The following is a 13358-nucleotide window of genomic DNA, read 5'->3' as shown; positions in this document are numbered from 1 at the left end:
ATATCAAATCTTCAAATGATTTGAACTAATTTTTTGATTTGTTGATTCTTAAGAAGAGAAATCGAGCCATTGATGCACTTTGTCAAGTGATTATTGGTTTATTTCCTGCATTATTATTTCATGTTCAAATTAAGGAGAAGCTGCGAAGATCACATTGAAAAAAAAAAAAAAACAAACCCTAGTCCTAAGGAGAGGAAATTGGTTTGAAAATATCAAAACATTGAACTGTATAACTTAATTCTTTTTTTTTATTGAAAAAAATATAATTGGCGACTTCAAGAAATATAAATGTATGTATATAATTTCTATATTTTTAAAGATATTTATAATTTAATTCTATAGTTAATTTCATGATTCCAAATGAGAATTAGGTGGGACATGGAGAATTGATAAATAAAGAAATCATATTCTAAATAGAAAATTATTTTTTTATTATAACAAGGAGTATTTTTAAATCAATTTATATTAATAAGAATTAGATTTTATTTTTAAATAATATGATACATTTATAATATTATTAAATAATTATTTCTAATACCATAATTAACTCAAAATAGAAAATCTCACCACTTTTCAGTTTTCACAGGGAAGCACACGACGACGCCAAAAACTGACTTCGCCTTTTCAAATCTCACAATCACCAAACCGTAATCAATCCATCAGTCAATGTCAGCCTCGTCATCTTCTCTGTCCTCCGATTCCTGCTCTCCTTCCTCTTGCAACCGTCGCCGTTGCCGCAATCGCTGGGACAGAGAAGCTCTCAAGATCCGGAAAAGGAGTAGTAACAACATTAAGTCTCACTCGTAACGCCTCCGTAAAACACCATCACTCATCTTCCTCAGATTCTTACTCTTCCAGGTTCTTTACAGGAAACCCATATGTCAAGTTTCTATCCTTTTTCGATTATGTGTTTTCCTCATTCAGGGGAGTTTTCTGATTATTGTAGTCAATTGGATTATTTTGTTTGGATCGATTTCTCTGCTGGTCATGTAAATTAGGAATCTTTTGGGGGGTTTTGTGATGATTTAAATTCTTGTTGGTTTAAATTTGTCTTTATATAATTTTTTAAAAGAAAATGGTTGGATTTTGTGTTTGTAATCCGTAGGATTTAGAGCTCGGGGTAGTGATTTTTGCTAAAGATTGGTGCTTTTTTATTGTTATGATCGATTAACGTTAATGATGTTGATTAAGGGTGTGTTGGGGAAGGAAATGAGATTCAACTCATCCTTTTTAAAAAAAAAATATTATTTGAAGTTTTTAGTTTTGTAGAATTCATGGAATACTCTGTTTCTTCAAGATACCTTGCTTGTCTCACAGACGAGGCTTTTATTTTAGTTTTTTATTTGATTTTCGGTGCCCAACAGGACATACTTACCCTGCTGATCAATGCTATCAAAATGGCCAGTTGGTTGGACCGGTAAATTGGCGAGTGAACCGGGTATAGATTTATTTTTGGCAATTTATCCTTGAAATAAAGTGGACAAATTTATATGCAGTTATAAGAAAAATAAGAGGATGTGCTATTTTTTGTTGATTTTGTTTTAAATAAAAACAAAATAAAGGAAGGGTAGTATAGTCATTCTGCTATCCTGCCAACTCTCTCTCTATATAAGCTCTTCTAAGGCCCGCCCTAACTAGGGTTTTACCAGCAAAAAGCAGTTCCTCTAGCCTCTCTCTCTCTATCTCTCTAAAAGAACTAGTAGAAGCAGTCTAGATCTTCGTCTGATTTCTCTGCGCTTTCTCTCCGAACAAAAAGATTTCGTTTTCTGATGTCTTGTGATAAGCTTTGATGTTTTCTCATCCTTTTCTGTTTAATGACTCGCACATAGTTCTTCTTGGGAATCCATTTTGCAGTTTCCAGGATTTTATTTGTGCGTAAAGCGAACTGAATACTATCCTCTCTGCTTGAGCCTTCTCCTTAATATTTTTCATGGAGATGTGCTCCAATGTTATTGGATTACATTCTTTTTACTGTAATTTTTCAGCCCTTCTATGCTTTTAAAGCTTTTTTCATAATCTCATTGCTAATATCGCATTTGCATAAAGATCTTGAAACAAGCTGCTAGCTCTCTACGCATATAAGCAAGAAGTTATGAAGTTCAATATTAATGAATTCCCTTGTCCAGTTTTAATTCCTGAAAAAAGGCAACGACCAATATGATTATCAGGGACGTACACGTGTTTCCCATGTTTTGATCTGCAAAAATTTGACTGATTTTTCTTGGCTGTCCCCGGATTGGATTGACGAGCTGTTCTAAACAATTAATCTTAGAATCCCGCTCCCATCTGAGATTAGAAGGTTTAAGAGAGAAACATGGTTATGTTGGCCAGTTGCCAGACAAAGGGCCTGGTGAACTTCGTAATGAAAGGGAAATTTTCTTAAATGAAGACAGATAGATTCCAGGAACTAGTACCAGCAAAATTCTCCAATTGCTGATATGAATACAGATATGTCTTAGTTGTTTAAAACTCATTAATTCCTTGGATGAAAAGGGATGTTTGATAAGTGAAGGTTATGACCAAACCATAGACAAGGACCTGCGCAAATCTATTGTTGAATTTATCTGGGAAAACCATGGGCTTGGTCTCCAAGGCATAGCTTAACTTGCAGTAGAGAAAGCTTTGAAAGGCAGTACTAAAGTACACAACCACATCAACCTTCATTTAAAAACAACTTCAGATAAATACATCTACCACACTACAATTGACATTTGACGAGATTAAGGACTCGCTGCCAGCGTTGAATTCTAAATGTTACACTGATGCTAGTACCGGGGTTTAGAGATGCTGCAGACTTGGCGCAGACACGCGGGGATACTTTCGCTGGAAAAGCAAACAAAAAATCTCCTCATTAGAGTTTGAGAAGCTAGTTGCTAGTGCTTTAGCCTTCATATCAAATTTAGCCGGAAATGATCCTCTAATGGCTCTTGCACAAAAATCTACAAGTGTTTGCATTGTGCATTGAGTCTGAAAACAAGAAATGTACTTCAAATTCATAGAAAGATAATTATCACTGAAAGTTTCATGGGAATGGAACAGAAACTGTATTCAATAGGAAATTTAAAGCTTTGCTATGCCTATTGCATTTCTGTTTACTTTCTTTCTCCTGCCTAGCTAAGCTTGGAGCTTTACAATAAACATGACATGGAAACATTTTTCTTTCGTTCTGTTTCATTCCTGTCATCTCTTTGCTGCAGAGTGAGAAATAGTGGCCGTCCTGACAAAATAATGATTGATCAATTGAGTAGCACAAACACAAATATATGGTTAAAAACTAAGGAATATTTAAGGTTGGTTAAATTTGTAGCAAGGATATTTCAGGTCAGGAACAACATGTCATTCTGATACCCTTTTCTTTCTCTTAATCCTTCCAATCTCTGATGTGAGTATAGTTTTTTCTTACATTTTTTGGGGAACCTATCGTTCTAAAAGCACAAGAAAGATCTGTCAAGATTTACAGGATCAAGATACAAAGTATTTTTCTATATTACAACATAAATTGAAATTGAATTTCTCCACTTGTATAAATTATTCAGCCTTATATAAATTATTCGTATCCGCAGAGCTGCAACCTGCTAACATAGATATCGAAAGCTCTCTAGTGGTTCTATAGAAATCACCGAAGAAATCACCAAAGCTGAAAATATATGCGACATGTCAAGATTTCAGTTTCAAATTCAAAAGTGGAACTGCATCGAAGATGAGCAAATTACCACGCAGGCCATTGTCCTTGGAAATGCGTGTCTAGTTTCCAATGCATCAAAAACGATGGCATTATTTGGAGATTCCTACTGAGACTTATGGTCATTTTACTGATAAGTGCGCAGGCTGCTAAAATAAGAATTCACCACAGAACCCAGAATCCTTCTGCCAGTGTTTTGAGATCGGCAACCTTTGTTGACAGGAATTCGAAGGAGCTTTAACAATCTACCTCATGAGTTGTCCCCTACGTAAAAATAGAAAGATAACAGTAAACTAATTTCAAACATTAAGGCTGTGTAATCTTCTAATCTGTCTGTCCTTTTCATTGAACCATTCCTTTCTTCAGCACATATAATCCTGCTCAAGCCCGGTTGAACCTATTGAAGATAATGGAGTAAATTGCAATTCAGAACTGGAAGGAATTCAGAACTGGAAGTTGTGACCTAGCTCAAACAAGGACCTGTCCAAATCTACATTAAATCTGTACCGGAAAGCAAAGCGGCTGAATTAAAAGTCCAGGTCAAACTTGCATGAAGGATGGCTTAACAAATGCCACTGCAATATGTTAGGACCGCTTAACTTTGCCCGAAGGCTGAACATAGCATTTTTATCACAACATTTTTATTTTGATTCGGCAACTTGCCTGCATTCACAGGACAGCCAATATCATTAGATAGGAGAAAACCACAATTTACACTACTGGAGGAGGGCAAACCTCTCTCTCACACCCTCTTGTAAATTGTAATTGCCTCAACTCTTTCTCTATCACTCTCATTTTCCAGCCTACACAAGCTACCCATGGCAGCTCCTGCCACAAAGGCTGCAGCGCCTCTCTCTGCTGCCTTTAAAATAAAATTAAAAAAGAAAAGAAAAAGAAAGACAACACATTGCCCCCTCTAATATTTTTTTAATAGTTTCATAATAGTCCTTGATAGTTTAAGGAGTTTTAGTTTGCCCCTTTGTTTTATAGACATTTGTCCCAAAAACTTTCTCATTACCCCCATGACATATCTACTAAAGGGAGATTTATTTAGAATAATTGTATGAGTTTATTAATTAAACAAATTATTTTCTATTCCATCTTAATATGATAATTTTGTTCAAATCTAATACTACATAATAAAGTAATAACACCTATGGAAATAGAATCTTTACTCTTATGTCCCTTGTTTGGAACCAATTTTCTACTTTAATTGAATTTAATTATAGCATTTAATTTGAGTTCAATTGATAAATAAGCTGAATTCATATATTTCAAAGAGATAAAATTTAATTTATTTTGTTTTCTCTAGTACCCTTATTACCTTCATTTTATTTCTTCAAAGGTTGTTAAGAAAAAGGCTAGATGAATATTTTGAAAAAAAAATAGTTTTAACATTAAAATTCTTTTATTTGAAATTGCAAATGGAGTTGATCTTTAATTTATTTTTATAGCATTTTTAGAGATTGAATCTCATTTGGAGTCCAATTCTTAACGCTCGAAAAGCTTTCAAACATAAAATTTTGTTAAATCCTTTAAATTAAATTCAATTTAGAATGCTCCAAACATAAGATTTCATTAACTACAAATCCTAGCACCACCCCATGTTGATATTAACCTAACCTTCCTTGTTCATATTTTTAATGGATTTTTATAAAGAAGCACCTTACATGCCAAGTGTGCTCTGCTATTAGACCGGTGAAAGAAAAGAGAAATAATTAAGAGGAATGGCTAGTAATGCATCAGGCATTGACAATGAAGTGGGACATATGTTGTTTCCCACTTTTATTTCATATTTAATGCAAACCCTTTTCCATTCCATTAAAAATCTCCAAAGGTTACAAGACAAAAGCCAATGAAGTCATAGTCGATGATGGTAGATTACAATTTCTAAGTATATTTCTTGTTTTAATCTACTAGAGGTTCCCTCTCGGCTACTTAATTGATTAATGGAGATTGTCTGTCTGTTTTTATCTTCATGTCGTTTATTTTAGCAACATGTTTTGTTATTCTATTATGAGGGTCTCTAATCAGTGCGTCAACTGAGAACATGGCTCCATTTGTACCTGCGTTTTGTCTTTATTAGCAGTGTTTTGAAAGTATTTGATTAATTAATGTACGTTATAATTTTACATAAATCCCGCTAAAAACTTTCTTTAAATCTTAATTACAAAGATTATAATTTATAGTTTTTCTTAGAACTGTTGTGGTTACGACCTTCAGTTATCAAGCATTCTCTATTTGTGTAACCGTTTGATGAGTTTTAACGCACTCTAGCATTGCTGCCAGAGATTCGTTTTCATTTCAGGAAATGATAATGTTATGCCTGTTGGCCTTTCTCCAAACCAATCATCACATGTCTCTGCGCTGCTAATGGCAGAGGAGAGGTCTGTTTGAACAAGAAAGCAACCTGATGAATTCAGACATAATTTTAGATTCCATAGCTTTGTGCAAAGTTTGAATTCTAGAATCTAGAGAAACGGGCTTTCCTTGTGCTGCTTAAGTGGTGGAGAGAGCTGTTAGGAATTGTCATTTTGTGGCAACATCAGTGCTGTTTAGTGGAAACTTATTTAGTGTCATCATTTGTGACATGGTTTATGGTTTTTGTCTTTTTATTTATGTTATAATTTATGACCTCTTGTTTACCATAAATTGTTTATAAATAAAGCTATTATTTGAGAGCAAAAATAAAGAGAGTGAAAACAAGAAAGAAAAAGATAGAAGGGTTGCAATTGCAGCAATAAGAGTTGGGAGTTGAGTTTGAGTGAATATAATACTCCTCCTCTGTGTATTTGTATTGTATCATTTCTCTATCTTTAGTAATATGAACCTCCTCCATGAATGTAAACGATTTGATGAACTATATTAAATATTGTGTTAGTGTGTTTAGCTACCAATAAGCAATTATTAAAACATCACCGGTCGGAATCTCCAACAATTGGTATTAGAGCATCAAGTTTAAAGTGGCGTTTAATTTTTTCTCAAAAATAAAAGTTATCAAAATTGTGTTTTGACCATATCACCGTGCAGAGAAAGAAGAGATAAGCACGCCGGTGAAAACGATGTAAAAAGAAAATGTCAGAAATGGCCCCACGCACCCACACATGTTGGCGAGGAGGATGCCTACTCGCGCAGACGTGCCCCACGAGTGTTATGCATCTTCTTCGCTTGAACGGGCCAACCCGAATACCAGACTACCCGACCCACATGACTGACTTGGATGGAGGATGATGTCATCATGATGTCAGCATACAGAGTTCGATGCCATGTTAGTGACCAGTCAACTAACATGTCAGCACGGTGAGACCCATTTGCCACGTCATCATTATGAGCTGGGCTGAGTTGAGCCGAGTTAGAGCTAAACCGCAAGCTGAGGGATAGGATTTAGTGTAGCTGATCCTAGGTGCAGTCGGATCTGAGATTGAATCTGGACCGTTCATTATGCTAGAATTGTTTTGATCAAATCTTAGCTGTCTGAAATATGATTTGGATGATTTCAAACTTGTTTCCAGCTAATTTGATCATTTTGGATGTAATGATACAGTCTGATTGTTGTTATTGAGATTGAAAATGGTGGTGATGAATTATTAATGAGAGATTACTCGATCACGAGGTATCTGAAGGTCATCATGGTGGTCATTAAAGATGAAGAAGAAAAAGGTACACATGTTTATATAATTACATGTGCCGAATTGCTAAGTAGGGAAAATTGAATTGCCTTCAGGGAAGGCAAAATTAGGATACTCTAGACACCTGATCATATGGACTATTTGAGGTGGAGAGTGAAAATTGATAAAGATCAATCTTGACGAATATAAGCACTGGTAGTCTTGTCAGATGTTGAGAAACTAGGTATAAAATTAAAATATTCCAAATCACTTGTAAAGAAAAGCTGTGACAAAGCTAACAAATGGTTGTATATACGAAAAGATAGTACGATGGCTAGATATGGCCTAAGAAGTTCTGGCTAGGAGATTGAGTTTTAAACGGGATCGGTGTGACCCCTTCAATCTTTCTTGGGAACTTGCTTAATTGAAGGATTATCCATATGATATTATTTTCGTACATGTAACAGTTTGTAATGAAACTTTTAAAAACTAACAGGATGAAGGCACAAGAGAACAATTGGGTTCTGTATATTTAAAGATCAAATAGAGTGGTGATTTCTCAAAAGAAGTTAAATTCGGTGACTGTAATTTCTCGAGGGGAGAATTGATGAAAGCCTTGATAATAAAAGAGAAATATAGCTAGGGGATAAAGATTGACACCCTTTTTTTGACTTGGATAGGTGTTTTGATAGGATGAGTTGTTGCCAAATATAAGCAAGGAATAAGGAGAAATCTGGAGAACAAAAATCGCACGAAGGCACACAGAGATTGTGCAAGGTTGCCCGTAAGATCCAATGAGTTATTGTAATGAGACAACAAGTGCAAGGAGAAAAAGTATAAGGAGAAAAAGTGTTCACAAATGAAGCTCGGAGCAGAGACTGTGTGAAGGATGTATAATAGGAAATCTCTTGTACTCTTAATGAAAGACTACAGGCGAAGACATTTTCAATGCATGCAATGATGGAAATAAAGTTGTTGTGGAAGTACCTAATTAAGGGGGTGCAAACGCCTATAATAAAAGGTGACACTTAGGATAAAAGGCGAAGATATCAAAGAGAGTTGGTATAGGTGAAGTTGTCAAGTATGATGATGAAAGGTGCAGAAGTTGCAAACATAGAAAATGAGATAGAAGATTGCGATGAGTGTACTGTAACTTACTCTTTCTATGTGATTAATGGTTGTGATCTCTCACATAGTTCATATGGTGATAGAGAATCTTAGAGCCCCTAGAGTCATCCCTGATGAAGGAGGATGAGACCACTCCACGATGAGTAGAGACACCTCAGACAGAAGGTGTATGAGCCATGATATGCGTCTAAGTATAAATCGTCTCATGATGACAGGCAGAAACTCCTCTTATCAAAGGTGTGAGGGCCATGATATGAGTCCAAGATCAAACCGTCTCATGACGACAGGCGAAGACACCTTCTAGAGAAGTGTAATGTAATGACTATATATGAATGGACAAGTGTATAGCCAATAAGGTGGCTATAATGAGCATGGAGACAAATGCTGAATTGACTTTGATGGATATTGAAAGATCAATAAGCTAGAAGACATTTGCCTTGGTTAACAAGTGGATGACTTGTGGAGCATTAAAACACAATTGCTATATAAAAATAGAAGGCATGTGTAGATTCCTGGAACAAGTTAACTCTTGTCAAGGTGGTAAGTTTGGTAATGACATTGTAATACTTAGAGTATGAAGACAGATATGGATCAACTTTTAATGGGCTGCCCCTATGGTTAAAGGTGGAGAGCTATCAGGACTCTTGAGACTAAGAACAAGGGACTTATAGAGAAATAAGGCGTGGTTCCTAAAGTGGAACAGAAGGCAAACGCAACTGCTGGATGGGTAGACTCTTAGAAAAGTGGTGAGCTTGTGATCACATAAAAATACTCAATGATTGTCGCATTTGGAAATATCCGTTTGAGAGGGTGTTGTAAGCTTTGATGTAAGGCTTGAAAAAACATTTCAAACCGAGCATGATTAATATGCTCAAAGGGGAATGTTGTGTGTCTTAGAGACAAGCATTAACACTCTTAGGATGTGCTGTGAGAGACCATCTAGTTAAAGTGATTATTTGGTGTAAGCAAGAGTGTGCTTTGGTGTCTCTAGCAATTGAAAGGTTTGGCAGGTGCCTATAAACTTGGCTAAAGATGCTCTCAGAATAGTAAACTTGAAAAAACTATAGGATGCAAGCTTATGTTGAGGAAGCAAGAGGACAATTATCCACACAAATAGTAAAGGAGGTGATTATTAGGAATTGTCATTTTGTGGCAACCCCACTTCCACTTAGTGGAAGCTTATTTAGTGCCACCATTTATGCCATGTTTCATGGCTTTTGTCCTCCCATTTGTGTCATAATTTTATGGCCTCTGGCCTCTTATCTGCTATGAATTATCTATAAATAGAGACATTAGTTGATAGTAAAAGTAGAGAGAGTAAGAATAAGAAAAAAAGGTTGTAATGGCAACACTTGCAATGAGAGCTTGGAGTTGAGTTGATATAATACTCCTCCTCCTTGCATTTGTATTATATCATTTCTCTATCTGTAATAATATGAACCTCTCTCATGGATGCAGGTGATTTATCGAACCATGTTAAATATTGTATTAGTGTGCTTAGCCACCAATAGACAATTATCAGAACATCGCCAGTCAGAATCCCATACAAGAATATGCCATTCATGTCTAAAAGTTCTTCTGGCCCCTCTATTACATGAGATGCCTAAATATTTTCTATAAACTTGAAACTCAGCCTTGGTTATGTGTGAAGTCTTTGATCTATAGCTAACACCATGTTTTTAACATGTGTTCAAAGTTGTGCCAGGCTATATTCTTAGTTAGTCATGTTGATAAAGTCACTAAATCTAATGATTAGCTTAATCAGATTACATTTGGTTAGTATTTTAGAATAGAAAAGACAAATATAACAAAGATCGAAAGAGAACGAGATAGATATAAAATGATTTTTTTCTCGAGGACAGTTTTCAAAACATAAAGTACAAGACACATGTCTTTTATATTTTTACTCTTTTTTTATCTTTTATGTCCCAAAAAAGTATTAGACCTCGTTTATTTTCTGGAAAGTAGTTTCTTTCTGGAAAGTGAATTCCTAGAAAGTGAATTATTTTTCGATGTTTGTTAGTGTAATAGAAAATAAGTTGGAAAACAATTTTCAATGTTTGCTTATGTCATGGAAAATGAGCTGAAAAATAACTTATTAATATTTTTTTTTTAAAGTTTATTAAAATAATGAGGAACAAATCTTACAAATTAAAAAGTTGAATGAGAATGAAATTGAAAAAAAATATATAATTTAATAATTTATCTCAAATAAAATAAATAATAATCAAAATAATAGAGATCAAATCTAACAAATAAAAAAAATTAAAGGATAAAAAAATTAAAATAATAATAATAACCATTTCATAAATTATTTTAAATAAAATAAGTACCAATAAAAAAGAATGAGAATCAAATTTGATAGATTAAAAAATTCAATTAAAAATGATAAGGGAAAAACAAATAACAATTATAAAAATATGGACCAAAGTTTAATATAAAAATTAAATTCTAAGAGATGAAATTGAAAAATAAATATTCAAAATAAAATATATATAACAATCAAAAGTTTTGAGGACCAAATTTGATATAATCAACCAATAATATGATATTTTTAAATTTTTCACAACTTTCAAAAAGTGTTTTCCGTCTAAATTTTTCAGGAAAACACTTTCCTGAAAACTAAGCCAAATTTTTTTTTCACTGGAAAGTGTTTTTTGTTGATCAACTTTTTCAATGACAAACAAATACTAGAAAGTTTGAAAATTGATTTCTAGAAAACCACTTTCCACCAAAGAAATACCACCTTAAAACAATATTTTAATGAATAATATAAGAATAAGGTTTAATTTGATGAATGAGAAGATACCATTAACCAACCAAAATGATATCATTCATGCTGGCGTGTGTAAAATGTACAATCCAAGTAATTAATGACTGCTTAGTAACTATCCCAGCTCCTATATGAGAAAATTGTGAAAACAACTAAGCTCATTTGTTGTTAGCATTTATGTTGAACTCTAGAATGGACAAAACTCAGTATTTTGGAATGCCTAGCGCTTGAACTAAAATTTAAAATCTGGTATCATCACCCAGCCTCTCATTTACTACCATTTATTATTCTGTGATGCTCACCAACCCTCTTAAATTTGAAAGCATTCTATATATGAAACAGACCATGCCATCAAGAGATCTCAGGTAGGGTTTAAAAAAGAAGAGAAAAAAGATCTGTAGAGGTTAGAGAAGTAGAGAGATGGACGGGATAAGCCACAGAATGGTGAAAGTGAATGGCATTGACATGCACATAGCTGAGAAAGGCCAAGGTCCTGTTGTGCTATTCCTCCATGGATTTCCAGAGCTTTGGTACTCCTGGCGCCATCAGATTCTTGCATTAAGTTCCCTGGGCTACCAAGCTGTTGCACCAGATCTTAGGGGCTATGGTGACACTGAAGCTCCAGCATCAATCTCTAGCTATTCTTGTCTTCATATTGTTGGTGACCTTATTGCACTTATTGACTATCTTGGGGTGGAGAAAGTGTTTCTTGTTGCACATGACTGGGGTGCTCTTATTGGATGGTACTTGTGCTTGTTCAGGCCTGATAGAGTGAAGGCATATGTCTGCCTTAGTGTTCCATACAGGCCAAGAAATCCCAAGATGAAGCCAGTGGAGAGCATGAAACTTGTCTTTGGAGAAGACTATTACATGTGCAGATTCCAGGTTTGTTTTTTCTTTAGCGTATAAAGCATGCTATAGCCTTGAATGATCATATCTTTGGAGCATGCTTCCAAATTTCTTGTGTTTATGGTATCTAACAGCTCCAAAGCAAGCTGAAGATTTTGGTAATGGCAAATTTTTGGATTCTAACATCTCGATTTTGGCAACTGTTTGTTTAAATCTGGTGTATGAAAGTTCAAAGTTCCCATACTATTGACATTTAAAAAGGATCAATGGTAAACCTTCAAAATATTCTCACCGACTGCACTTTCTGGAAAATCTCATGCATTGAATGAATTTAGAGGATTTCACTAGTGATTCTCATAAGTCCGATGGTTGATATTTATCTGCAAGTCAATTCGGTAAGAATGCTTTTTATTATGAACTGAAGCAAAAAGACTGGCTATTTAATGTGGTAGGAACCAGGGGTGGTCGAAGATGAGATTGCACGTGCTGGAACTGAAGAAGTACTAAAGAAAATCTTGACTGATCGCAAACCAGGTCCCCTTTGCTTGCCGAAAGAAAATCCATTCGGAATCTATCCAGAGGAACCAGTTACCATGCCATCTTGGCTCTCAGAAGCAGACCTTTCTTTCTATGCCACGAAATATAGCCAGAAAGGGTTCACTGGAGGGTTGAACTACTACAGAGCTCTAGATTTGTATGTTCTTTTCACTTCCTTATTGGAAAATGAACCAAATATAAGCCTCAATATCCTGCCCTAATAGTTACAATCTAATTATTTCAGGAACTGGGAGCTCACAGCATCATGGACTGGGGCACCAGTGAACGTGCCCGTAAAGTTTGTGGTGGGAGATCTTGACATGGTCTATACTAATCCAGGGATGAAGGAGTTTGTCAATAGTGGTGGATTCAAGCACTATGTGCCCTTATTGGAGGAAATTGTTGTGATGGAAGGAGTTGGTCATTTCATTAACCAAGAGAAGGCTGAGGAGATCAGCAATCACATTTATGACTACATTAGCAAATACTGATCTGTTTTATTACCTCTTAAGAATGTGTCCAGAACCATATTCTACAACCCTGGAAGCTTTGTAGTTTGGCTTTAATATGAGAATTTGGTTCCAAAACAGTGGTTTATCAAACTAGACAAACTTTGCTCTATTGCAACTTGTTTATTTGGATTCGACTGGTAGTTGTAATTGTAATATAATTTCAATATGTCAAGCATATAAACGCTGCATAGAATTAATATGATGCATAATTACTGTAATGATTGATGAGGTGTTGAAGTAATTGTTTAGAAATCTTTGTGCTTTCAATT

The 13358-nt window shown here is 34.9% G+C and overlaps 1 protein-coding gene and 1 long non-coding RNA gene across 2 annotated transcripts; both read left to right on the top strand.

Annotated features, from left to right (window-relative positions):
• The first annotated feature begins 779 nt into the window (after positions 1-779).
• Positions 780-1985, top strand: LOC105125115 (uncharacterized). Its single transcript, XR_842183.1, has 2 exons — positions 780-858; positions 1365-1985. It is a non-coding gene; the product is annotated as an uncharacterized LOC105125115 (long non-coding RNA).
• Positions 1986-11443: 9458 nt separating this feature from the next.
• On the top strand, positions 11444-13307 carry LOC105125111 (alpha/beta-Hydrolases superfamily protein). Its single transcript, XM_011025415.1, has 3 exons — positions 11444-12076; positions 12493-12734; positions 12822-13307. The coding sequence occupies exons 1-3, from the start codon at positions 11612-11614 to the stop codon at positions 13066-13068; spliced, it is 954 nt and encodes a 317-aa protein (XP_011023717.1). The 5' UTR covers positions 11444-11611; the 3' UTR covers positions 13069-13307.
• The last annotated feature ends 51 nt before the right edge of the window (positions 13308-13358 follow it).

Source organism: Populus euphratica, unplaced genomic scaffold (assembly GCF_000495115.2).
Source record: "Populus euphratica unplaced genomic scaffold, PopEup_1.0 scaffold28.1, whole genome shotgun sequence".
NCBI lineage: Eukaryota > Viridiplantae > Streptophyta > Magnoliopsida > Malpighiales > Salicaceae > Populus > Populus euphratica.
The sequence above is the reverse complement of the archived record's forward strand: the minus strand, read 5'-3'. Positions and strand labels throughout refer to the sequence as shown.

Excerpts from the sequence above, each read along its gene's own strand:
- LOC105125111 (XM_011025415.1), top strand. The coding sequence starts at position 11,612 with ATGGACGGGATAAGCCACAGAATGGTGAAAGTGAATGGCATTGACATG. Across the intron at positions 12,077-12,492 it reads ATTACATGTGCAGATTCCAG|GAACCAGGGGTGGTCGAAGA; the intron begins GTTTGTTTTTTC and ends TTAATGTGGTAG. Across the intron at positions 12,735-12,821 it reads TACTACAGAGCTCTAGATTT|GAACTGGGAGCTCACAGCAT; the intron begins GTATGTTCTTTT and ends TAATTATTTCAG.